The following is a 26,583-nucleotide window of genomic DNA, read 5'->3' as shown; positions in this document are numbered from 1 at the left end:
AGGGGGGAAGAGGAAGTAAGAATGAGGGAGTGAAAGAGAAAAAAGTAAGAATAACAAAAAACAACTAAAAAAAGAAAGAAAAATGTGAAAAGCAAAAAGATAAACAATGAGAGAGAAAATTAAAAAGTAAGAATAGCAACAAAAAAATAAGAAAACAATGAAATGAGTTAGAAAGTAAAAGAAAAAAGGGGAAACTAAAAAGGGAAGAGAAAAATGGTCGGAAATCCAAAAGTGTCATCAGCAATGACAAAGAAAGTTTAAAAAGTAAGAATTACAAAAGAAAGAAAGAAAGAAAGAAAGAAAGAAAAAGAAAACATAACAAAATAAGGAAATATGAAAACAGGAACAGAAAGAAAAATGAGAAAATCTAAAACAAAGAGAAAACAATGAGAAAGAAAAAGCAAAAACCTAAAATAAAAGAAAAAGAAAAACTTCAAGAGAAAGAGGGAAAAGAACAAGAAACAAAGCATCTGAGTGAGAAACTTAAACAGAAAAAAATAAATAATTAATTTTTTGGCCACACAGCATGAGTGTAGCATGCTCAGAGCTTAAAAAAAATGTTCAATGCTGCTCATTCAAAAAAAGAAATAAAAAATATATCTCGTACCTTTAATTTACATTTCGTCACGCTCTTATTATCTACAGTAACATTAGAGAGGATTTAATCGCACAAAATGTCATCATGAAGGTTGGGTAACAGGTGTTGAAAGCCAAGCTGGGGGGTACAAACTTTTTCAGCATCATATATGTGTGTATGTGTGTGTGTATACAGTATCTGTACCTGGTGATGGCCTGAGAGAGGCACAGACGCAGTGTAAACTGTCAAACCGGACTGAAAAACGAGCGTTTTGAAAGCAGGCCTGTGGTTATTGAGAGTTATAAATATCTACAGTTTCCACGTCGATCCGTACATTTGAGTAAATATTATTTTGTGCTGGGAAAAAAAAGTAGTCTAAAATGATGGAAAACTGCACCATGCATTTTGTCCGTGTTTAGGTTCTACAGTAGCAGCTGCATTGCAACAAGTCTTCATGACTTCATGTTAGCGGAGGATTGATACTGAAAACCTGCATCACTAACATCAACACCAGAAATCACCAAAAGTCAGAAAATGGCCGAGCTTGATGGAATATCTACTGTGTATGTACAGTGAAGTACTCCCTCCGAAAACAACAACAACAAAAAGAAAGAAAAAAAAAACAATCCTTCATCAAATCTGGATTCGTATTTTATTCCCAAACGTTCCCGGCAACTCTGTCATTTCACAGTAATCCTCGTCAAAATATCGGTTTAAAAAAATAAGATTTCCGAAGGAACACAAGAGGAACGGCATGACAACGAAGAGCAAGTAAGGAAGCGTGCAGCACTGACGCGGAAAAAAAAAAATCTACGCAGCTGTTATTATCACGGCTAATAATTTGAGTATTGTTATGTTCTCAGAGGCGACTTCACTAAACGGAGTGTAAATATAGCAAAGAGGGAATGTTTCTTTCACATTCTTCCTTTTTCGTAGCTTCTCCTTGTCTTGATATTCGGAGTTCATTTTTGCTCCAAGAAAAAAAAATGGCAAGATGAAAGAAAAAGTTTTGTTTCGCTTCATGGTTCATGTTTTATGTATGGAGGCTGATGGTTGGTGATGGAAGCTTGACGCCTCGGATCATGTTGCTCACGTTCATGTCACTTTCGCACATCAGCCGAGGCCAGCGAATACATCGGAAATATCTGGAACATTCCGACCAGCTTCACTTTTTTTCCTCTTGCACTGCCTCATCTTCGACTCTGTCTTTTCCTTTTCTGTTGATTCCCCTCATGAGTTTCAAGATGATTTTGGGGGTTTAGTCATCAATCTGGTTTCGTTCGTCTGAAGGAGGAAGGTTTTTTCGATGATGAGGAGGATGCAGGCTCTTCATCGTCTACTCGATGACCATGCAGCGCGGCAGGTGCTGGGAGTAGTACTTAAAGAGCTCGGCTGTGGCGCCGGGGCAGTTGGTCAGCTCCAGTTCCTCCAGATCCTGCAACTGGATCAAGCCTGAGAGGCCTGTGGTGGTCAGCAGGGGGCAGCCTGGTGCAGGGAAAGACATAAACACGCACACATGAGAGCCACTTTCTGTCCTGATCTTCCTGCTCATAATTCTGCACATAAAAGGCAGAAGCACAATAAAGTTGTAGCGTAGTATACAACCCCAAGTCCGAAAAAGTTGGGACAGTATGGAAAATGCTAATAAAACAGAGAGGAGTGATTTGTAAATGTACTTTGACTTGTATTTAAACAAAAAAACAAGGTATTTGATGTTTTACCTAATCAGCTGTATAGTTTTTTGAAGATAAACGTTTATTTTGAAATTGATGCATGCAATACATTCCAAAAAAGTTGGGACAGGGGCAATTTAGGACTAATAGTGATGTGACAAGTTGAAATAAGAAGATGATGTGAGACAGGTGAGGCAATCGTCTAATCATAGCATATAAGGAGCCTCCAAAAAAGGCCTAGTCCTTCAAGAGCAAGGATGGGTCGAGGCTGGCCAATCTGCCAACAGATGCTTCAGCTAATAATCCAACACTTTGAGAACAACATTTCACCTTCTACAGTGTGCAATATAATTAAAAGATTCAAGGAATCCAGTCAAATCTCGGAACGTAAAGGGCAAGGCCGAAAACCACTTCTGAATACGCATGATCTCCTATCCCTCAGACGTCACTGTCTTAAACAGTCATGAGTCTGTAATGGATATCCTGACATGGGCTTGGGAATTCTTTGGTGAACCTTTGTCAGTCAACACCATTTGCCGCTGCATCCACAGATGCAAGTTAAGGCTTTACTATGCAAAGCAGAAGCCATACATCAACACTGTCGAAGCACCGCTGACTTCTCTGAACTCGGTCTCATCTGAGATTTTCATTTCAAATAGTTTTTGGACAAAACAGCCATTGTGTTCTCCGGGCCAAAGAGGAAAAGGACCATCCAAGCTGTTATCAGCGTTAGGTCCAAAAGCCAGCATCTGTCATTGTATGGGGGTGTGTCAGAGTGACAGTGGCCATGGCATGGGTAACTTGCACATCTGTGAGTGCACCATTAATGCAGAAAGATATGTACACATTTTGGAGCAACATATGCTGCCATCCAGAGCAGGACAACGCCAAACCACATTCTGCCTGGATAAGCAGAGACTGTGGGTGTTAGCATGGCCTGCCTGCAGTCCTGTCTCCGATTGAGAATGTGTGGTGCATTATGAAGCGCAAAATAAGGCAACGAAGGCCCCGTACAGTTGTGCAGCTGAAGAAATGCATAATGGATGATTGGGGGGAAATCCTGCTTGCTAATCTTAACCAACTGGTGTCTTTAGCGCCCAAACAATTAATAAGTGTTATTAAAAGAAAGGGTGATGTTACACTGTGGTAAACAGCCGACTGTCCCAACCATCAGACTGTTGCAATCATCAGATTTGAGTGTATATTTTCAAAAATAAATTAAATTCATAAAGTAATACATCCAATAATGTGTTAATAATCTGTTTTCAATATAGTACAGGGTGAACTGAATTTTCAAATGACTCTTTTGTTTGTTTGTTTTTTGCATTTTCCATACTGTCCCAACTTTTTCAGAATTGGGGTTCCCACTTGCAACTTACTGCAGTGAATTCTGAACAAAAATAAACATATATATATAACTGACAATAAGGAATAATGAAAGAATGGGAGAAGGAACAAAGACTGGGAAAAAGAAAGAAGTAGAACAAAGGAAGGCATGAAAAACAAACAAGAAAAGCAAAGAGAAAGAAAAAAAGAATTTAAAAAATGTTAAGACAAGAAAGAGCGAGTGAAAGCAAGATAAAGAGACAAAGAAACACAAAAAAGGAAACAAACAATGGAAAAAAGTAAAACAAAAGAATGAAAGAAAGAAAGAACGAGAGAAGAGGAAAAAAGTAAGAATAACAAAAGGAAAGAAAAAACCCCAAAAGAAACTGAAGAAAAATAATTAAGTGAAATTAAATGTGAAAAAAGCAGTAAAATAGAAAAGCAAATAAAAAAGGAAAGAAAAGAAAAAAAAACATGAGAAAAGCAGAAAAATTATAACAAATGACAGTGAGGAAAAAAAATAAGAATAATAATGAAAGAAAGAAAGAAAGAAAAAAGAAAGCTTGGCAGATGTAAAGAATGAAGCGGCCATACCTGCTAGAGAGAGAAAACGAAGACTCCTCATACCAAACAAGTGCTGCAAGCCAAAGTCCTGCACCTACACACACACACACAAACACACACAAACACACACAGACGTTGATATTAATTGCTATAATCCCGTGTATTTTTTATAATTGGTCCATGTTTCCATTTTATACTTTTGTTGGACTTTTTTGTTTCAGAACTGAAAATAAAACACATACTCACAAGATATTGCTTTGTTAACAAAAGAAAAATTTAAACATCGATTGTTTTATGTTTTGAAATTATTAGGTTACTATAAACTAGGTAGCTGCTCTTATTTGTTTGGTTTTGAGTTCATGTTGTTGCTTATGTTTACACCGCCACATGCCATTGTTTTGATTTCAGTCCTGTCTCCTCCAAGGGCATTAGCTGAAGTGTTAATCATCCGTCTTCTCCATCAAAAAAACAAACAACTTTTTAAAACCTATTTTAATAGACTGTTTGCGTGCATTTTTTTTTCTTGCTGGTAAGGGCTAATTAAAAAATGTGAAAATTGGACAAAAAAGTTTTAATTTATCATAAAACTTGGTTCGGGTGTTATCACTGTTTTCAGGACTACCAGGCTGATAAAATTAGAGCTGCAACAACTAATTGCAAAAATCGATAATAATTGATTATGAAAATCGTTGTCAACGAATCTCATTATCGATTAGTTGGTCTGTGCGCAGCACGGGGGAGATTTACTCATTACATTACTTCTGTTCAGAAAACACGCTTCGGAGAGTAAATCCTAAAGTTGTGTCCCAAATGAAGTACTGTACACTTACACTATGCACTCTGCACTACCGTCTAGTGTGTGGATTTTAGAAATAACAGTGATATCATCTCAAATATATCACTAGTGGGTTTTTTTACTAACCAGAAGTATAAACCGCTTCCTAGTCGACGGTGCGTGACGTCATATGCAGGCTAGCATTAGCAGACACCCAGAGTCACCAACAATGACTTTCTTGAGGTTACTTTCTGTCAGTGTTACCTTTTATTCCCAACATGACCTCAGTCACCATCAGACGGAGGCGAAATCGTCACGTGACTGAGGAAGAAATTGTCTAACCACCAAGTCGACTAAGGCAGGGGGTCATTTTAAACACCGTGGAAATCAAACAGTGCTGCATGAGCACAAACACATGTTTGTATCCAAAATGCTCCACTGTGTGTAAGGGGCAGGAGAAACTGGTGCAAGCTGCTTGAAAGGTTTAGTTTAATTTAAGTTTATTGTCATTATATGCTGTATTTGCACACTTGCATTGTAAATTCTATCATTTATTATAACGGAAGTGATCTGTTAGTAACGAGGCTGCGTTGCTGATCAGGCGCGGTGTAGAAACCATGATACAGAGTGTAGCGCGAATAAGATCTGTAATGCGTAATTAAAACATTATGATCAAAAGTAAACAGAAGTAAAATAATATGTCTAAAGGCAGCGAGTAACAGAAACCACAAGGTGCAGTGAAAGTGAGTTTTTATTATTAATTTAGGACTGTAGTTTAATTCAGTGCTTTTTGTGCATCCATAAAAAAAAATGCATAAATCCCCCGCCCCATCCGATTAATCGGAAAAATAATCAGCCCACTAATCGATTATGAAAATAATCGTTAGTTGCAGCCCTAGATAAAATATAAAACTTTTTGGCTATTTAAAATGAAACTAGGTTAGTTTGGTGTCGCTAGCCAAGGGGAGGCACAACTAACCTATCACTGTATAGGTTTAGCTGCTACAGTGCATTATCTGTCCTTATGATCTGCTCATATCATGTTCACGTAACTTATACATATTAATGAACCCATATATACATTTACACACCTTCCTGCTCAGCATGAGAGGATGTTTGTGTTCAGTTTCAACCCATTTACTGGTTAAAAAAACAACAGCGTATATATCCATTTTTCCTCACAATGACTGTGTGAGCTAGCAGAATTGAGACCTTTCAGTCAATAAGACATGACTATTTCCACGTATTTTCCTGTAAACCCTATCTGATTGGTCTCGCCTCCGTTCACTGAAGATATAAAATTACACCACTGCCATCTTCTTTTACTGACGTTTATTTGCGTAGTGACAAATTCCTCCAAGTGGAGAATTATTCAGGGCTAAAGAAAAAATGTTCGGTGCTATGGCCCCGAATGCCCATGCCAGGTTATGCCCATGGTCTCTGCCCCTGCCTTGTAATTGGTTGATTACTCTAATGTGTTCAGCTGTTCTGTGCTTCACGTTGATGAGTTTGTCCTGTTCCTTTGTCTTGTTGCAAAATCTCATCAGTAGTTATCACATTTCCAAGCCTCCAGAGTGACAGCAGATGATCAACATTTGGCGCTCACTATGAACGTAGGCACTGTACAAATGATACGTGTTATTCCTACGAGGCTGAAGTGGTGCTATGCCATCAAGACATTTTTGAAATCATAGATCATTCATAGAGCTAGCCCATTCTGCATGTATGTAAATCTCAAACAAAAAAAGTCTTTAGTTGTTCTTTGGAGAGGAAGAAAATGAGTGCATGAGTCTCGACAAACTAACAGCTAGTTCAACCTCATCCGAGAGCTACGGATTCCAGGAATATTTTAGCTTTTACAAAAACAAATTTGATGTATTTAAGATTATATTATAGTTCTGGATATTAAGACACAAAATAATAAGTGGATTTGCATCTGATTATCAGTAGGCAGCCTTAGTTTCACGTTGTACTTTCTGGTTTTGACCCTCGCTGGTTTTCTTAATTTCTGAATATAGATTATACTCATTTAATGTTGTCTTCCTGTTTGCTGAACTTTGATTACAATTACTAAATTGCCGATTCCATGCTAATAAATACCTTCCTGTACGAATGTTTAATTCCCAAACTGTAGGAATGAAGGAAGTGTAACTACACAGTGGCTGGAAAGAGCCGGCAGCCAATCACAGGAGAGAGAGAACAATAGAGACCAATATTATCATTTAGATGAAAAATGGATCCAGGGTGGACAGCAAGGTGGTTTAAAGGTTAGTACGTTTGCCGAATTAGTTAGTACGAATCCAGCTTCTGCCCTGTGCTTGGAGTTTGTATGTTCTCCCCGTGCTTTGGGGTTTCCTCTGGCTACTCTAGTTTCCTCCCTTAGTCCAAAAACATGCTTTGTAGGCTGATTGGTATCTCTAAATCGTCCGTAGTGTGTGAATGGGAGTGTGTGTGCAATTGTGCCCTGCGATGGGTTGGCACAGAAACTGGTAACAGAAAATGGATGGATGGAAAAATGAATTCAGGGCTGCAGGCATGATAGCTTAGTGTTTAGTACATTTGCCTTGCACCTCCAAGGCTGGGGGTTTGAACCCTGCCTCTGCCCTGCATATGTAGAGTTTCATGTTCTCCCGGTGCTTTGGGGGTCTCCTCAGAGTACTCCGGTTTCCTCCCCAAGTCCGAAGACATATGTTGAAAGTTGATTGGCATTTCCAAATTGTCTGTATTGTGTGTGTGACTGCGCCCTGCAATGGGTTGGCACCCTGACCAGAGTGTCCCCTGCTTTGTTCCCTTTGTTCCCTGAGATAGGCTGTTAAACAGGTAAGGCATTTATTATTCTCGAATCTGGTGAGAAGCTAGTGAATGACTGTAATTTGATTTATCGTCATTGTATCATTAAATTGTTGTGAGGTACACAGAACTGCTGAAAGAAAAGAGTGCAGGACTTTTATCCTCTTATCCTCCTTCTCTTCTTGCAACAGCTGAACAACGATTACCACAAGAAGACTCGAAATACATGCAAACTGTTCTCCACTTTTAACACCTCCACTTAATCCTTTTCCATCTTCAACACCCACATCCCTGGCTGCGTTCTTTGAAAGTAAAGTGGTGGGCATTAGCAGACAGTTCTTCTTCCCACATACACCCACCCAGCCTCTTTTTACTTCTTCAGCACATATGAGGACCAAGATTCTGGCCTGATATCCACAGTCTGCTAGTGATAAAATGGTGTGTGGTCTCAAGTCTAAAATCAAGCTCCCTGTTCATGGCTGGTGACTGTAAATTGCCCCAAGGTGTAATTGTGTGTGTGCATGGTGCCCTGCGCTGAACTCCCATCCCATCTAAGATGTACTGTATTCCCACCTCACCACCAGTGTTCCCAGGATAGGGTCCAGATTAACCACAACCCTGACCAGGATAAAGCGATTACTAAGAATCAATGAATCAATAAATATGATGACAAGACTAGCTTAACTTATTGCTTTGTGATGAATGTTTGAAAGATTCCTGGGTACTTGCACTTCATACTACTGTAAATTGCTCTGATGTTTTTTTCATTATCTTGCACTTGTTTCTCCTTACTTGGGGCTGTATCTCTTAGAGTTGGTCTAAGAGACTCTGACCCACTTATGTGGAAAATGGTCCTTGTGCTTGGGCTTAGCAGTTTGCTTCGCACCTCCGGGGTTGGGGGTTTGAATCCTGGCTCCACCCTGTATGCACGGAGTTTGCATGTTCTCCCCAGTCCAGAGGCATGCACTGTAGTCTGATTTGCATCTCCAAATTGTCAGTAGTGTGTAAATGTGTGTGCGATTGTGCCCTGCCATGGATTGGCACCCCATCCAGGGTGTCCCCTGCTTTGTGCCCCGAGTTCCCTGGGATAGGCTCCAGGCTCCTCTGCAACCCTCTGTAGGATAAGTGGTACAGAAAATGGATGGATGGATGGAAGTTCCTTGTATTGAGGGTCAGGTTCTGAACCTCCTTAAGTTGATTTTTCATGCATTCATATAATGCAAATCACTTGCATTTAGTGTGGTTTGCATCGGAGGATATTGTCTAGACAACTGCCTTTAAGCACAAGTATTAATCTTTAAGCATGAAAACGATCCAGGGCAAGAAAATGCGGACTCAATGAGCTTTTTCTTTGCTGTCAAATGTAATATGATGCAACAATACAATGTTTTTAGTGTGATATACATTATAGTGGTTACATCAAATTGCCAGACACGCCTCTGTTTTACTCAAACTCTGCCCACATAAACAAATCCCACACATTTGTCTAAAAGCCTCACTATTAAAGCCTCACCACAAACACTTAACTCAGCTCCGTTGGTGAATACTCAAAACTTCAAGAAATCTGTAACAAGCTCTGGACTTTATTTTATTGCTTTTGAGTTTGTGAAAATCCATTTCCCAAATGAATAAACATAGTAGAAGTAGTATTTAAATAGAACTGGTAGTAGAACCCACAAAGAACCTCGCTTTAATTACAGGGTTAAGTTGGTTTAGATGGTAATTACCTGACAACACCAGCGTAAATAGAGACTGCGAAGTGAGGACATGGTAGAGAGGTACCCGAGGCCTGTGTCTGTGATCCTCACACACCTAAAGACGAAAAATGACACAGTTACTTCAGTCACTTTCAGGCTGTATTCAATAGAAGTCCATATTTTCTTTATATACACTTGGACTATAAGAGACTCTGCTTCAAAAACAACTTTCTGTGGTGCCATCGAGTGCCGATTAATTATCTATCAATATGTTCTCTATGGAATATCAGAAACATGAATTATAGATTATGTGAAGGATCAAGTGCCTCAAATAGATGTTCACTATCTTAGTATGCAATATGCATGAACATAAATATTTTGTTTGTTGTTCCAAATAGCTTCGGGAGCAAATTTCTAATACACATGTTAGAATTAATTATGCCTTTCCTTCCTTTCCATTGCTATCTATACAGCATGGAAAAAACAGTCGCTTCAGATATTTATTGGTATTCTGTTTCGAGAGTGGATTTTTTTCATAAGCGTCATTTAATTGCAAAACAGTTTGGATTCTTCCTGCCTTTCAGGACTGACCCTATTTTCAAAATAGCAAGCAACAAGTTGCTACTAGCTGTATATAGCTTCTAAAGCGCTAACTCTACTAGCTGCATGCACTCACCAGAAGCACTGACGAGCTCTGTTACTTCCTTCCAAGATTTATTTTTCTTCGTAATCTCTCTATAGACATTTGATGACAATATACAATATATACAACTTAATATACAACTAGTTGCAGGTAGGAACTTAAGCTGTGAGCGGGGAACTGAAGAAACGTCAAACCCCACATGCCATAGGATTGATCCGAGGAATCATTCGAATCACCAGTTTGTTTGTATTTGTTGTCTTTAAAGTGGCATAACTAATTTGCATACAATTGAAATTCAAACGTTGTTATGTTGCACGTGTACATAGAAAATGAACACTTGCTAATCTGAGCATAGGGTTAAAGTCCAACTCCTGAGGTTAAGATTTTCTACACAAACACATTTATGATTTTTGTCTCACATACCGGTCGAGAATGAGCTCCTCAAGCTTGTGCAGATCGCAAGCGATGTACTCGAGTGCAGCGTCTGTGATGCGCGGGCACCAGGAAAGATCGAGGCTACGCAGCTTGCGCAGGTTCTCGGCCACGAGCTCCACACCGTCGTCTGTGATCTTCGAGCAGCCTGAGAGGCTGAGCGCAGTCAGGTTGGGCAAGCTGTGCACCATGTTCACCACGCCATGATTAGTGATCTCCCAGCAGGAGTGCAGGCGCAGCGTACGTGTAGTGCAGCCCTGTTTGGCCGTGAAATAGGCCATTGCTGTGTCAGTCACGTGGTACGCCTGCAGACTCAGCTCGCACAGATTGGGAAGGAGCTGCGAGATAGCCGCCACGGCATCATCGGCCACGTTGATGCAGTCACTGACGCTCAGCGACGTGAGCCGAGCGTTCAGACTTGACCACAGGCCTGCCTCGGTGAAATCGTTGCAGCCCGAAAGCTCCAGGTGTAGCAGGCCCTGCATCTGCTCCAACATCACCTGAGATAAACATGGAAGGAAACGTGAATGTGACTGTTTTGGTTTTAGAGCAGGGATTAATCACACTCACACACTATTTATTTATTTCACGTTATATGGGACCGTCAAGAGCAGTTTTAATCTGGGTTTAATGTGTTTCCTGATATTAATTCAGCGGTGGACAAATCAGTAACTTGGGTAACTTGAAAAAAGCAGATTTCATGCCTGGACTATTAGATATTTTTTTGTAGTTGCCTGGAGAACCAGAGAACCAGAACCAGAGAAAAAAAAATCATAGTCCCTGTTCTATTTTGGTAAATAAAAGTTTTCATTTAGTGTGTATGTTTAAACTATGCTTTTGCAATGCACCTTGATGCTGTAACTATAGAGCAAGCTTTCCCTGAAATTATTTGAAATAAATAAATTATTAAAGGACAATCATCAGTGACAGGGTGGTGTGATGAAGCAGAAGTTTTCCAATAACAACACATTCTGAAGTGTTTCTTCCTCTTACACAACCGCAATTTCTAATGATTACACTTTTTCTTAATCAAAGGACGACATGTTGTAATTTTATCTGTTTATAGTTACATTTACATCTGTGAAACAAGTTAGTTCCTGTTCCACTATACCAGCTATAAACTGCTGTTCCTTCACCAGGTTCTCTCTTTTTACCGCTCTTGAAGTTCACAAGACAACAAACATTGCTTGTCATGTTTCTGAACAATGAAACATGTCTCTCCTAAAGACTTTTCCATTTCAGAGAACATGTATTTTTTTGTTGCATTTAATATTGCCAACAACAAGCCTAATTCCTGATATCTGTCACTAAGCAACAGTGTTTGTTCTTCAAGTGCGACATGCTGTTATATCCTAATTGTGAGATTTATTTGGAGCGAGTGATCATCTCTGGTACATTGATTCAGATATCGCATGGGATCAATCCAAGCTCTGGGTCATTTAGGTAACTGTAACACGTCCAGGTACTGATCAGCGGAACAGTGCGAACATTCAAAAGAAAATCGGCACAGATAGCATCACTAACAACTCAAGTGATCGCCATGACAACGGAAGGCCAGGCCTCAGAATAGCAGCAGCTCCGAGGCGAGTGGGACGAGTGCAACCGTGGCTGCGTGCTTGTTTAAAAAGGGGGATGATTTTTTAGTTCAGATTGTAGAGCGCAGAAGTCGTATTACGAGCTCATATCACGCAAGTGGAAAATATTTTGTTATTAATTACATCAAAAATATTATGGAAATAAATATTATGTAATATAATATAATCTCACAACATGTGATGGGCTTCCATTAAATTATCTCTCTCTCTCTCTCTCTCTCTCTCTCTCTCTCTCTATATATATATATATATATATATATATATGTGTGTGTGTGTGTGTGTGTGTATATGTAGACATCTGAAATATAATCTTCATCTTGCTTCTCTGTTATCTCATGTAAACAGAGCAGAGTTCTCTTCTAGTGAAGCTACATGTGATGGCTTCATGTGTCTCATAGGAGGCAGATTGGTAGTGATACTTTACAGTCAGCTAACAGATGGGAATCGTGAATGACTAAATCGGATGAAAAATGGTGCAAATAATTGTTTAATAAATATATAAAATTATTGTGGGGCATTCTTAGACAATAAGACGTGAATAGAACTTTAATTTGTTATTATGACTTAAACCGAGATCCAATCATTCATACAGAAATTCAACAGGGTCACAAACTATTTCTCATTACGTATTATTGCATTACCTTTTTGTATATTATGTGTATTATGTAGTTTCAGGTTGTTTCCTCTTTTATTATTATCCAATGATGTAATGCTACTACTCCTACAGTGCTACAAGGAGCAATATTACTACAGTATTACTTTCTAATAAGGAATAATTCCTGTGTTTAATTAATTTATTTAAAAATTATTATTAAAAAAAACAGAAAAAACAAAAATAAAATCGTATTTATACAATGAAAGACAATATGTTACACACGTTCATGTATATTAATATTCTACATAATATTTTCCATAATCGAAACTATTATTATTATTATTATTATTATTATTAATAATAATAATAATAATAATAATAATAATAACTGAAGAAAGTTGCTTTATGTGTTTTCCACATATTTACACACAATGGCAAAATGTAAAAAATAATAAATAAATAAAAATAAGTAAAAGTAAGATATGAACTGTGACATATTTTCAGTATTTACCTCGAGCCCTGCGTCCGTGATGGTGGAGCGCTTCAGGCTGAGTGACTTTACTCCCTTCTTGGACAGCGGGTAGTTGTCGATGAACTCGCAGATGTCCAGGTCGGAGACGCCCACCAGGCAGAAGGAGTGGAAGCCGCGTAGCGCGAACGCCTGCAGGCTCACAAACTCCTTCTCGCCATTGGCCAGCGCATTATAGAGCTCCTTGGCATGCAGGACAGGGGTCACACCCTCCCAGAACTTGGGCTGGTACAGGACTTTACGCCACGTTTTACACACCTGGGCCAGAGCGCACTTCTCAGCCGTGGTGAAGTACCATAGCAGCCGGTTTAATACCTTCTCATCGAGGGCTAGCTGCCTCTCAAGCTTAGCGTACTGCCTGGCATCAGTGGCCATGGGAAGTGCCTCTAAGTGGTACGGCAGGCTCGGGGGGACTGAAGATGCCTGGCACAGACGGTTCTTGGCGGCTGGCGTGCCCTTGGTGATGCTGGCCGAGCCAAGGCCGTTAGGCTGGGGAGGCAGCTTGACCATGCCGTTCCGCGTCACACACGGAGACTTGAGCTCACTCGGAGTGGACATGTTCAGCTTTCAGAGCCTGCAGGAGAACAACAAACTAATTATTATCATTAAGGAGACTTTGAATTTTTCCCCTTCCAGTGTAAAGAAAATGTGCGCAGAACACAGTAGACACAATAGGCAAATGTTCCATTGTAACATTTCTAAAAAAAAATTCAAGTGGGTGATCAATTAGGCTTAGAAATAAAATAACAAAATATTATAACTACAATGCCTATAACAATTTCGTAAAGATTTGATCTCCAAAACAAGTCAGGAAATGTTAAATAAAAAGAAAAAAAAAGAAAGAAAGACAAAGTGAATAAAAAAGAGAAAAGAATGTGGGTGAGTAAGAAACTGAAAGTAAGACAAGAAAAACCAAAAGAAAAGAAAAACTAAAAAATGAAAGAGAAAGAAAAAGTGAGAGGCAGATAAACAATGAAAAAGTGAAAGGAAACGAAAGAAAGACAGGAGAAAGTAGCGGTAGAGAACATATCTATATATTTGTCTGTCTATTTTTCTGTTGATACATCATTCTATCTCTCTATCTATCTATTTATCTATCTATCTATAGTGGTTTGAATGTTTGTGAACCCTTTAAAAAATGTTCTATATATCTGCACAAATATGAGCTAGAACGTCATCAGATTTTCACAAAAGTCCTAAAAGTAGATAAAGAGAACCCAATTAAACAAATGAGACAAAAATATTTTTTATATTAATATTATACTTGGTCATTTATTTATTGAGGAAAATGATCCAATATTACATAACTGTGAGTGGCAAAAGTATGTGAACCTCTAGGATTAGCAGTTACTTTGAAGGTGAAATTAGAGTCAGGTGTTTTCAATCAGTGGGATGAAAATCAGGTGTGAGTGAGCGCCCTGTTTTATTTAAAGAACAGGGATCTATCAAAGTCTGATCTTGTTTGTGGAAGTGTATAATGGCACGAACAAATGAGATTTCTGAGGACCTCAGAAAAAGAGTTGTTGATATTCATCAGGAAGGAAAAGGTTACAAAACCATATTTAAAGAGTTTGGACTCCACCAATCCACAGTCAGACAGATTGTGTACAAATGGAGGAAATTCAAGACCATTATTACCCTCCCCAGGAGTGATCGACCAACAAAGATCACTCCAAGAGCAAGATGTGTAATAGTCCACGAGGTCACAAAGGAACCCAGGGTAACTTCTAAGCAACTAATGGCCTCTCTCACATTGGCTAATGTTAATGTTCATGAGTCCACCATCAGGAGAACACTGAACAACAATGGTTTGCATGGCAGGATTGCAAGGAGAAAACCACTACACTCCAAAAAGTTCAAGATCATGTGGACAAGCCAGAAGACTATTGGAAATGTGTTTTGTGGACAAATGAGAACAAAATAGAATTTTTGGCTTAAATGAGAAGCGTAATGTTTCCAGCATAAGAACCTTATCCCATCTGTGAGACATGGTGGAGGTAGTATCATGGTTTGGGCCTGTTTTGCTGCATCTGGGCCAGGATGGCTTGATGGAACAACGAATTCTAAATTATACCAGCAAATTTTAAAGGAAAATGTCAGGACATCTTTCCATGAACTGAATCTCAAATGAAAGTGGGTCATGCAGCAAGACAACTACACTAAGCACACAATTCATTTTACCAAAGAATAGTTAAAGAAGAATAAAGTTAATGTTTTGGAATGGCCAAGTCAAAGTTTTGACCTTAATCCAATAGAAATGTTGTGGAAGAGCCTGAAGCAAGCAGTTGGTGTGAGGAAACCCACCAACATCCCAGAGATGTTGTACTGATTGGTCTAAAATTCCTCCAAGCCGATGTGCAGGACTGAACAACAGTTACCATAAACATTTAATTGCAGTTATTGCTGCACAAAGGGGTCACACCAGATACTGAATGCAAAGTTTCACACATTTTTGCCACTCACAGATATGTAATATTGGATCATGTTCCTCAATAAATAAATGACCAAGTATAATATTTTGTCTCATTTGTTTAATTTGGTTCTCTTTATTTACTTTTAGGACTTGTATGAAAATCTGGTGAAAATCATATTTATGCAGAAATATAGAAAGATCTAAAGGGTTCACAAACTTTCAAGCACCACTCTCTATCTATCTATCTATCTGTCTGTCTGTCTGTCTGTTAATCCATACATGTGTTCATCTCCCTGTCAGTCTGTCTGTCTGTTCATCCATCCGTGTGTTCATCTACCTGTCTGTCTGTCTGTACATCCATCCATGTGTCTGTCTATCTATCTATCTATCTATCTGTCTGTCTGTCTGTCTGTTCATCCATCCATGTGTTCATCTACATGTCTGTCCATCCATGTGTCTATCTATCTAATAATGAAGAATGATACAGACTCACAGGCAGAACTGTAAAGCTGTTGAGCGTTTTCTCATGTACACCCCACAGACATCATGCAGTTATATCTATCAATCTATCTTTCTGTCTTCATCTATCTATCTGTCTGTCTGTCTGTTCATCCATCCATGTGTTCATCTAGCTGTCCATCCATCCATCCATCCATCCATGTGTCTATCTATCTATCTATCTATCTATCTATTTATTTAATGATAAAGAATGATACAGACCCACAGGCAGAACTGTAAAGCTGTTGAGCGTTTTCTCATGCACACCCATCAGACATCATGCAGTTATATATATATCTCTCTCTCTATCTATCTATCTATCTATCCACCTCTGTCTGTATGTGTTCATCTATCTATCTATCTTCTTGTCTGTCTATCTATCTGTCTGTGTCTGTCTGTCTGTCCATTCATCTAACCATCTGTTTCTCTATCCACCTATCTGTCTGCCTGTCTGTCTGTCTGTCTGTCTGTCTGTTCATCCATCCATGTGTTCGTCTACCTGTTTGTCTGTTCATCCATCCATCCATGTGTCTATCAGTCTATCTATCTATCTATCTATCTATCTATCTAATGATGAAGAATGATACAGACCCACAGGCAGAACTGTAAAGCTGTTGAGCATTTTCTCATGCACACCCACGCTGTGACATCATCCGGTTATTTATCTCAGTCCACCTTAAAATCTGAGCGCAGATGTGCGTGCTCAGTGTACTGATGCCAGCAGTGGAAAATGTCAATGAAGGTTGTTCACGTTCATCCGTTTTCCTGAATGAACCTCTCAAGAGGCTTTTACCACGACAGAGACGAAGAAAACACGCGCACATTTGATTCAGCAGCCTTAGGACACATATCGAAACATCTAAATATAAAACCCAGATCTGTGTGCACCTGCACACTAACACACTAACACTACAGCATCTGCATAACACATCCACACAACAGACACACAACTGTACTGCTTATGCAAGACATGCAGGCGGTGCATGATGGGAAATCTGAAGCTTAACACCACAACTGCTTATGCAATCAGAAACAAGCGGGATGGAAAGTCTCAGTTTAACATTGGGATGAAATATTGCATTATTTAAAAATGTGTATGCACCTTCTTTTAACTGCATTATATAACTGTCTGAAGTTTCATAGTCCTGGCAAAGAACAGTTTTTTTTTTTTCTAAAGTGGCAGAGTGAAGATTTTTAATTCCATTGAAATACTAATTACCTCCTTTGAGTGACTGTAGATTTAAAAAAAAAAAAAAAAGAAAAAAAAAAAAAAAAAAGTCGCTATTTGACATATATAAGTTGATGTTACACTGTTTTGCTCACTTTTTTAAATTTGGCTCGATAGAGTTATTATTGTACCTAGTGGTCCAAAACAGGAACTGCAACAAGCTTTAATAGAGGCCCATTGGGGAGGGAATCACACTGCCCCATTCTTGCTCTATGAAAGTTTTTGGAGGAGACAGTTTTTTATGCCAAACTGGAGTAGTCTTAAAAAAACACCCTCTACTGTAAGATCTTGTTTTATATCAAATAAGCAAATTAAAATGTAATGGATTTCTGCAAACAAAGACAAAGTGTAAGTGCAGACAGTGTTGACTGTGTCTAAAATGTACAGAACCATTTCATCTGTTACTTCTCACTAATCAGAATTCAGAATGAAAGACTTGACTCTAAGCCAGTGGTGCTGTACAGTTAAAGGCTCCATAATGAAGAGCGATTGTGAGAGGTCTGAGATAAGAGGAGGAGAAGGAAGTGAGACGAGCATTGACAACCCAGCTGCACTGTGCTGAGAAAAAGCCATATGGAAAAGAAAATAACAATCGACTATATAAATGGATTCAGTTTTCCTCACTGAGCGAACATTTGGGCGCTTTGTGAATCCAGGAGAGGCATAATTCCAGATGTTCCAAATTCTATTATGATCATTACAGCTATTAGCTTAACTACTGTATATTTTAGTAGCATGGCAGGAGCTGAGATATTTTCAAACAAATGTAGCTTTTCAGGTAACAAGCTGCTTTTCCACCAGGTATCTAGCATCTAGCTTGCAAGAATGACAAGCACTATTATTATTATTCACACTGCAGCAAAGATCCTAATGTAGCTATTTAATTCAGTTCCATACATTAATATTGATTAACGTACATCCATTATTGTTAGCTAGCTAGCTAGATATTTAAACAAACACTGAACTACCGAGAGTAGTGGAGTGAACCCTCTCTTTACATGTCGCATTTTAATAAAGATATTGTTTTACAGTTAAGTAACATTAACTGCTTCTTACGAAGAGTGGTTTACAAATTGAGAAGCTAAATCTTGTTAGTATGGCATAAATCATGTAAATTTTTATTTCGTGCAATAAACAATTAGCACGATAAAATGTAACAGCTGGTTTGCTTAGTTTGACAAAATAGCTTCAGTGTAGTTAGCGACTAATTTGTACATAGCTATTTTATCAAAATGGTAATTCGGTGATAGTTTAGCTATTCTAAAATTGAGTAGCGTGACAAGTTACAATTGCAAAGTAGTTTCATTGGTAGTTTTCTACCCATCACTACGTATTGCATTTACGTTTCTTTCCGTGACTCCACCCTGTACCTGGGATTGGCTGCAGAGTCGTAAATAAACATATTTAAAGAGACGGAAATGAAAGGACTTCTGATTAATGTGTTCTGCATACAAATTTGACCAGTTGATTAGATTTCATTCAATTTAATTCAATCAAAGATTTAAACATGTTAAGTGTCACCAATCGTCCTGTGAGCACTGTTTTCATGTCATTTTGTTTTGAGTACTTTTTGGGTTTACATTTTCATGTGCCTTTGTTTCTTTTTTAGTCCAGTTATTGGCTTGTTACCTGACTATGTTCACCGTTTCTGTGGTAGATTCATTTTTTTCATTTAAACTCTGCTGTTTCTGTGTTTCATTGCGAGGTCTTCCCATAGTTAAACCTAAACCGTGTTTTTCTGAGTACCTTGGTTCTCTTTTTTCTGTCTTTCCATTCTTGCTTGCTCTTTTTAGCTGCTCCACATGCTACATCAAGAAGGTATGAACTTTCAGCCTCTCAAATATGCACTTGCTAAAATAAATACCTAGTCAACATTAACATGGATAAATTTTAAAACATCCATTTTATTATTTAATATTTTCCCTTTTTGTCTAAACTACCATTGTCACATGATCTCTATAATTCCAAGTTGTGAAGCATTAGATATTTTGTCTGTATTAGGTATTTTAGTTTAACATTTGACTGCTTTATGTCCAAGTCTCAGTCATTCTTCAGTGGATAATCTCACATGAATACTGAATATTTCTACCTAAGAACTGCTGCTGTAATTTAAAAAGACTCTTTTATAGGCCATCAGAATGAAACTATATAGTATATAAGAACAAAACACAGTGAGACATGGTGTGGGTGTTACTAAATAAGTAGCTGCTTCTCCATTTTTTAATGACCAAAGACCTCATAGTCCCGTCTTCTTGCATTCTATTGGCTCACAACAAAGAGGTCTGCAAATTCACATCATCTAGATAAAGTTAGCAAGATGCAAAAGAAATTGTAACCATCATGTTCAGGGTTTTGTTGCACGTGAATAAAAAAATCATAAATATTACATCTGAACCATAAGTATTGCACCTCTGATATGATGTTATACAAGGGTGTCATCTGAAATCCTGGAAATCAGTAGGATTTTACAGGAGTAAAATCCTGCACCATCCTGTGCACTGTGTTGCATAAAACCAGAAATCTCTCCTTTAAAAATGTCTCGTCTAGCAATAAATCAGGCTCGGTTGGTCACAGAAGTGAGCCGTGGCGGCATGCCAGCGTCGTATCCATATGTCGTGCTTATTGAGATTCGTTCTGGACGTTTTTTTTTTTGTTGTTGTTGTTGTTTTTAAATAAGGCACCTGCACCGGAGCACTTTAATAAAAAGGATTGCTAGATCAAAGCGAAACACACAATAAGAGTGTCTAAATTGGGGTTTGTTAATTACAGTGGCTGTTTTCATGAAAGGAGAGGAAATAAAAGGTTGTGTCTGTGTCGGTCTCCTCTGCTCTCAATGTGAATCTGTAATGTTTTTCCACAGGTGTGTACTCGATAAATCCGATGTACTGTATACCAAGTCTTGAATCTGATTGGTCAGATAGTGGTGATTAATTTCCTATAACAGCAGCTATGACAGTAGTGCTGTTAATGCGTTATCATTGCCATAGTAACAGCTTGCACAGTTTGTCTAATAATAAACAGAATGTGTTTTTATATAGCAAAGAAAAACACAACAATATAATTGTTGATGTGCTGAAGTTTTCTCTAATGGGATGTTCATTTAACATTAATGGAAGAAGTCTCCAGTGTCAGCATTGTGTAAATGACTTTTGTAATGTAACAATACTCAGACCATAACATGCTTACAGTTTAGCTTTCAACACATGAAAAAATTATCATTTTAAATTGAAATGAGTCATATTGTTTTATTCCATACTGTATATCTAAGCTAAGATGCTGCTGAGGTTCATTTACAGTTGAAAAGCATAATGAAAACTAATGCAAAATTTTTTTTTTAGAAATATTATTAGATATAATACTAGGAAAATATAAGCTGTGATTTAAAAAAAATTATAACAACGTATCATTATTGCATGGTTAAAAGAGCTCAAAATTTGGAAATCCTAAAACATAAAATAGAACAAAAAAAACATTTTAGTGAACATTTTTAAAAAATCCCTGTATTAATCCATTCTCGATGAATCGAATCAAATTTGTGCAAATTATGACAAAACAGAGGTCGATTCTGCAAAATGTTCAGAAGACAGGATAATCAGAGGGCAGACTGCCAACCAGATGTGTGTCCTCACATCCTGAGGCATATAGACACCTTTTAAATAACTGGAAGTGCTTTTACAAGCATGTAAATTGAGTCAACATGAGCCCAGTGGTCTATTTTTCCAAATAAAAAACAGGCCTAATACACAGACTTGAGGAATGCCGTGCTTTGAGATGCGGTGGGATAAAGTTGTGTTAATTAAAGTGTTGTGGCAGTTAACACTCCTTTAGAGTGTAGTGCGGTGAAACTGAAGACAGATGGAGATGGAAAGTTTTAACAGGAAGTACGTTGGTTACCAGGATGGAAAAAAGTGAGATTGTAAAGAAATCACAGAAACATTCTTAAACCTTTAAACTATATTACACAAAACAGTGAGAGAGACAGGATTGCTTATACCGTAAAGAAATGTCAATTTTAAAGGATATTTAAACAGTATTTAAAGAAACAGTCCTGAAATAAATCCTGTCACAAGTACGGGGACCCTCCTGACAGCAGGTGTGTGTGCACAGGTGTGATTGTAAACAAGAGACAAGAGAGAGGTCATGTGACAGGGATTAAAATCACCTCACTGTTTAACACTTACAAAACCAAGTCATTACTGAACATAACAGCTTTTTATTATTCATGTTGTCATGCAAAGCTTTGGCCAAATGCTTTTGGAATGCAAATGTGCTGTGTTTATATTAGGCTATCCTTCTGGTTGTTGCTTTAAAAAAAAAAAATGTAAATGCTGACACAGCTGCACCCTAAATGCATTAACCATTATGTTGTGTTCCAGTCAAAATTGAGCATTTGTATTAAGGCAAGACACTACAGGTATAAATTGCGATTTTAGTTTTTTTACTTTCTTTGCTATTCTGATAAACTGTGTCTATATCTTGATTTCTCATACACCGTGGTAATAATTAAAAAAAAAAAAACATAGCAAACTTGATAGTAATATATTTAGTGTGTTATCTTAAGCATAGCAATGCTGAAGAAGACTTTAAGCTCCACCCATTCTGCACAATCATGCCATGTCATATATAATGTCATATATAACGAGAGAACTTTTTCCTGATACATTTTTTAATTTATCATTATGATATCAATGTCCATTTCCTTTATGAACCTTCAAAACCACACTAGACCAAATAAATGAAAACTTATTTTCTTTTTTCTTTTTAAACTTATTTTTCATGAAATCAGTTTTTTTTTCTATAATCAGAACAACAACAACAAAAAAATCTACATTATGACGTCATTTAGACTACACATACATAAAGACTACATTTTGGTTTTAATTTAGTATGTAAATATACATGTATGTAATTATTTGAAGCCTTATTTGCGTAAATAAATGTCTTTTTTAATACAACAAAAAAAAAGCTTGTAGGAATATTACCTGTGATATTTACTGCTTGGATAAATTTCTTTATTTACCTGAGGGGTAAATTTTGACTTGAAAAATAAACATTACAAACTGTTTACTACATATTTACATATAAACTTCTGTGTGACTCAATTTGCCTAACAAACCTGAAAATTAATTTTTAAATATTATTTCTTATACACAGACAAAAACATTTGCAAGTATGAAACCAAACGGTGTGTTCAGTTCCTGAAGCTTAAGCTCTTGTTTACATTCCGAATCATGTGCTTTATATTTTTAATATATGATAAGTGATATCCAAAGAGACATCCTGGGATAGTGGGACATCCTTTGCTAAGTAGTGAACAGAACCTTGTGGGTTAATTAAAAGTTTCTGGAGCAACTGCGAGGTCCAAAAAAAAAAAAATTAATTATGTTCTGCAATGTCCCAATCCTGCTCAGCCTGGGTAGCCAAATTGGCTGGATTTTCTAACAAAACATAGCACTGATATGATAAACAAGGAGGAAAAAAAGCTTGAATGCTGCTTCCATACACAGATGTGCACTACTGAGTGTGGGGAAGGGACAACAGAGTACAGGGAATCATGGGATATGTCAAACACAGGCTTGTTATGCTCATTCACTGTGAAAACGAAGTATAATAATAAAAAAGTGTTGTTATTTAACAAATACACATTTGTGATTGAAAGATGTTTATTTAACATGTGGAAGGAGTCTCCAGTGTCAGAACTTTGTAACAGTCAGCAAGATCTCAAACAGCTTTGCAGGGGTTTTTTTGTCTGATTAACTTTGAGAGGGAAAATAACAGACTGCGGGAATTATTGTTTATCGCCGCTATAACATAAGTGATAACAAGAACTAGCTTGTTTCACAGATGTTCCACAACAGTAAATGTAAATCTAAATGGATGACATGTTGTTTCATCGTCCTTATTTTGACTGAAAAAATTATTTCTACTTAATGTCATCATTTTGATGTAATAATTAAATCTGTTATCAAAATATGCAATTGTTTGACTAAATCTTTGAAAAAAGATATTATGTCGTTATTTTAACTTGTGTTATTATTTCAAACAAGTTTGCAAAGTGAATTCCATTAAAGTGACAGCTGGCTTACTTACTATCTGGTAAACAGCATACAGAATAAGAATTGTAATGCAATATTCCAAACATTTGTCTTATTATTAGATTGTAGGGTGATGAATATTAGTTCAAAGTAATCAGATAATCTTGCAATAATGAGATAACTCGAAGTAACAGCAAAATATCCTAAAATCATGAATTGTTATGTCAACATAATGATAATAAGTTAAATTAACTCACAACTTACAGTCCAGGGCCTAAGAAAGGCTGTACAGAAGTGAAATGAAATGAAAATGAAATTAAATGAAATGATAGTGTTCAGTCATATCAGAACGATCCAAAAGAAAATGTTGGTGGTACTTAGCGATGGGTGCAAATATCTGTTTTTTATAATAATTTGTGAAGAAGTGGTGGTTTTCATCTGTGTACAGGGGAGACAGGAGCTGACACTGTCTAGAGCAACAGATGGGGTCCAGTCTGTAATTGTACACCTACAACATGGCCTACATGGGAGGTCGCCGTAATAAATTAATCACTGAGTTTAAAAATAAATAAATAAACAAGGTAAGTGCATCTAGGGTTATTGTAGCCCATGACAAAACAACTAATACCAGGAAAAAAAACATTTTGTAAGATTTAATAAAATTTCTACCTGAAGCTAAAAATCAGGTTTTATTTTGAATTCCTGCCCATCGTTTGTATAATTGTTGCTTTTGTTAGTGTAGTCTAACCATGCAGTTTGTAAACAATGAAATACACTAATGTAAAATTCCTTCTACACACTTTCTTAACGCTGTATTATACTTACAGACAAGGATTTTTTTTTTTATGAAGCATAAAAGCCATTTAACAAATCTGCTAGTGATTTGTCGGCTGTCTAATTTTATGTAAACATCATAAATATACATAAAGTATGTCGGTGCTGAAAACAAAAAATTGGTGTTAAAAAGCAGAAAAATCTAAAATTATGACTTGTTCTGGATACCCAGTGAGAAAGATTTAATTGCTATCTTAATTGCAAAATTAGTAAGCTAGTTTTTTGTTTGTCTGTTATTGTTTTTTGATATATATATATATATATATATATATATATATATATATATATATATATATATATATAAAAATTATGGGCGAAGAATTCAGTTAATTAATTAAAGTATGCAAAAGAAATATAAAATTATTATACACTTCCATATTTGTTTTAAATAGCGTGCTGAAGGACCTATGATAAGGGGCTTTCTGCCATGAGCCCTATTCAAACAAGATTATATTTCTATTGCGGTGGGTGGGGGGTACGAACGAGATGTAAAAATGTCATCATGGTGTGTGAATTCTGGCTCTGACAGTTCCTTGACCTCAGCTACATCATTCCAGTTCATAATTGATCTCAACTGTTTAATCCCGCTCACGCAAGTCATTATTGTCCACGATATTTTCTAACTAATTTAGTTGGGGTTTTTCCCCAAAATATAAACAAACTAGTAGCTGAATTTAAACCTCCTCTGAGCAGGCAGCTACTAAGGATGAATGAACAAACACGGTAAATGCATCACACAACACAGCAAGTTCATATTTCTTTGTGGTCACATTCATGGTCTTCCCACAAACTTCATGTCTGACAGCTCACTGGCGTAAACGTTGCGTAAATGTTGTTGCATCCGAATCCCGAGTCAACCAATCGCCCTGTCAGTCATTCTGGCAAGCTTTCTTAAAAACAAACAAACAAACAAACAAACAAACCAACGAATACCATGCGTTTTGTTCGTATCTGCATTTGTAGCCGTTCAGAACACATTCTTGGTTCGTTCCAAAAAGCGTATGCTCCATCCCTAACACTCCCAAATGCAATGCAAAGAAATAAGTGTTAGGAAATCAATCATGAAACGTCACTGCAATCACGGTGACCAAGTTCCTTCCTGTTCCTGTGTGAGCTCGAGAATGGTAATAGCGGGAGATGACGTCATAAAGAGCGTTCAGCGTCGCTTTTTTTGCATCGATGATGCAGAGTGATGCAAAAAAAAAAAAAAATAGACAAAGAGCCGAATGATGATGCGGTTCTCTATTTCTCATTTCCTTCCCCAGGATGGGCGACCAGATTTATCTGCATATAATGTAACATGATGTATAATATAAATATGTTTCCCAGAAGAGCACCGTTATTACCGGTAAACAGAAAGAGCCTCCACGCGAACGTTTTCGGTTCATCCTTGCGTCTCGCGCGCACGTCATTCTGACACCACGTTTGTCCTTGTTGTTATTGTTGTTGTTATTACTCTTGTTGTCATCATGATTATTATTATTATCATTATGGTTTATAACGCGTAGCAATCTTACCTTATGATGTAGTATTTTTTTTGCGCGCGCGCGAGGACTAATCCATGATGGGTGGGTGAAAGCCTTCCAGCCCGGCGCGTTCACGATTCCCACAACGTCGCGGCGCGCGCGCACGAGGCCCGGGGAAATAAATAAATATGCGATAAGAGCGGCCCTTCCCGTCGCCGATCAATGATGCTACGACGTGTCGATGTTGCCATAGAGATCTGAAGAACTCGTTATTGTTTAAAAAATATTATTAGTAGTATTATTGGTATTATGATAATTATAATAAAAGATCACGCGAAAGCGCAAAAAAAACAAACGGCGCGATGATGGAGGCTAAAAATAACGGCCTCTAGTGTCTGTTCATTCTGTGTGTGCACACAAAGTATCTCTCTCTCTCTCTCTCTCTCTCTCTCTCTCTCATCCGCGTGCACAAAAACAGACCGATCCCATTTAAAGAGATACGAGCAGCAATATCAATAATGCATCATCCATTAAACTGTGATCTTTGCATATAAATCATATGAATATAAATGTAAATAGTTTTTCTTCTTTTCAATACTATATAAATAAAATTTGGGGGGCTTGGAATTCTACTTCTTTAATTTTTGTTAGTTTCTTTAGCTAGTAAAGTTTATTATTTGAAATGATGCTTTAAAGGATTTTTTTTCTCTTTCAAATATGAGCTACAGCATACATACTCTCATTTCCTGGTATTTACATCTAGTTGTATTAAACAACATAAAACATAGAACCTTTTGTATAAGACCGCCCAATTTTTAGGTGAGCAAAATTATAGGAACATATAAGACTTGAAGTAAATGAAAGTAAATAACACTTACATAACACTCAATATTTAGTTGTATATCCCTCGCTT

The 26,583-nt window shown here is 37.4% G+C and overlaps 1 protein-coding gene across 2 annotated transcripts; it reads right to left on the bottom strand.

Annotated features, from left to right (window-relative positions):
• fbxl16 (F-box and leucine-rich repeat protein 16) lies at positions 1-26,184 on the bottom strand. 2 transcript variants are annotated; one of them, XM_053651802.1, is made up of 5 exons: positions 13,179-14,991; positions 10,469-10,977; positions 9,433-9,517; positions 4,171-4,234; positions 1-2,062 (listed from the first exon to the last, which is right to left on the bottom strand). In XM_053651802.1, the coding sequence occupies exons 1-5, from the start codon at positions 13,752-13,754 to the stop codon at positions 1,914-1,916; spliced, it is 1,383 nt and encodes a 460-aa protein (XP_053507777.1). In that variant the 5' UTR covers positions 13,755-14,991; the 3' UTR covers positions 1-1,913. The 2 variants fall into 2 exon arrangements, with proteins under 2 accessions (XP_053507777.1, XP_053507768.1); XM_053651793.1 differs by lacking the exon at positions 1-2,062 and adding an exon at positions 25,722-26,184 and having other exon boundaries at positions 2,656-4,234; positions 13,179-13,770.
• Positions 26,185-26,583: the final 399 nt, after the last annotated feature.

Source organism: Ictalurus furcatus, chromosome 2, assembly GCF_023375685.1.
Source record: "Ictalurus furcatus strain D&B chromosome 2, Billie_1.0, whole genome shotgun sequence".
In the NCBI taxonomy this organism is placed as follows: domain Eukaryota; kingdom Metazoa; phylum Chordata; class Actinopteri; order Siluriformes; family Ictaluridae; genus Ictalurus; species Ictalurus furcatus.
The sequence above is the reverse complement of the archived record's forward strand: the minus strand, read 5'-3'. Positions and strand labels throughout refer to the sequence as shown.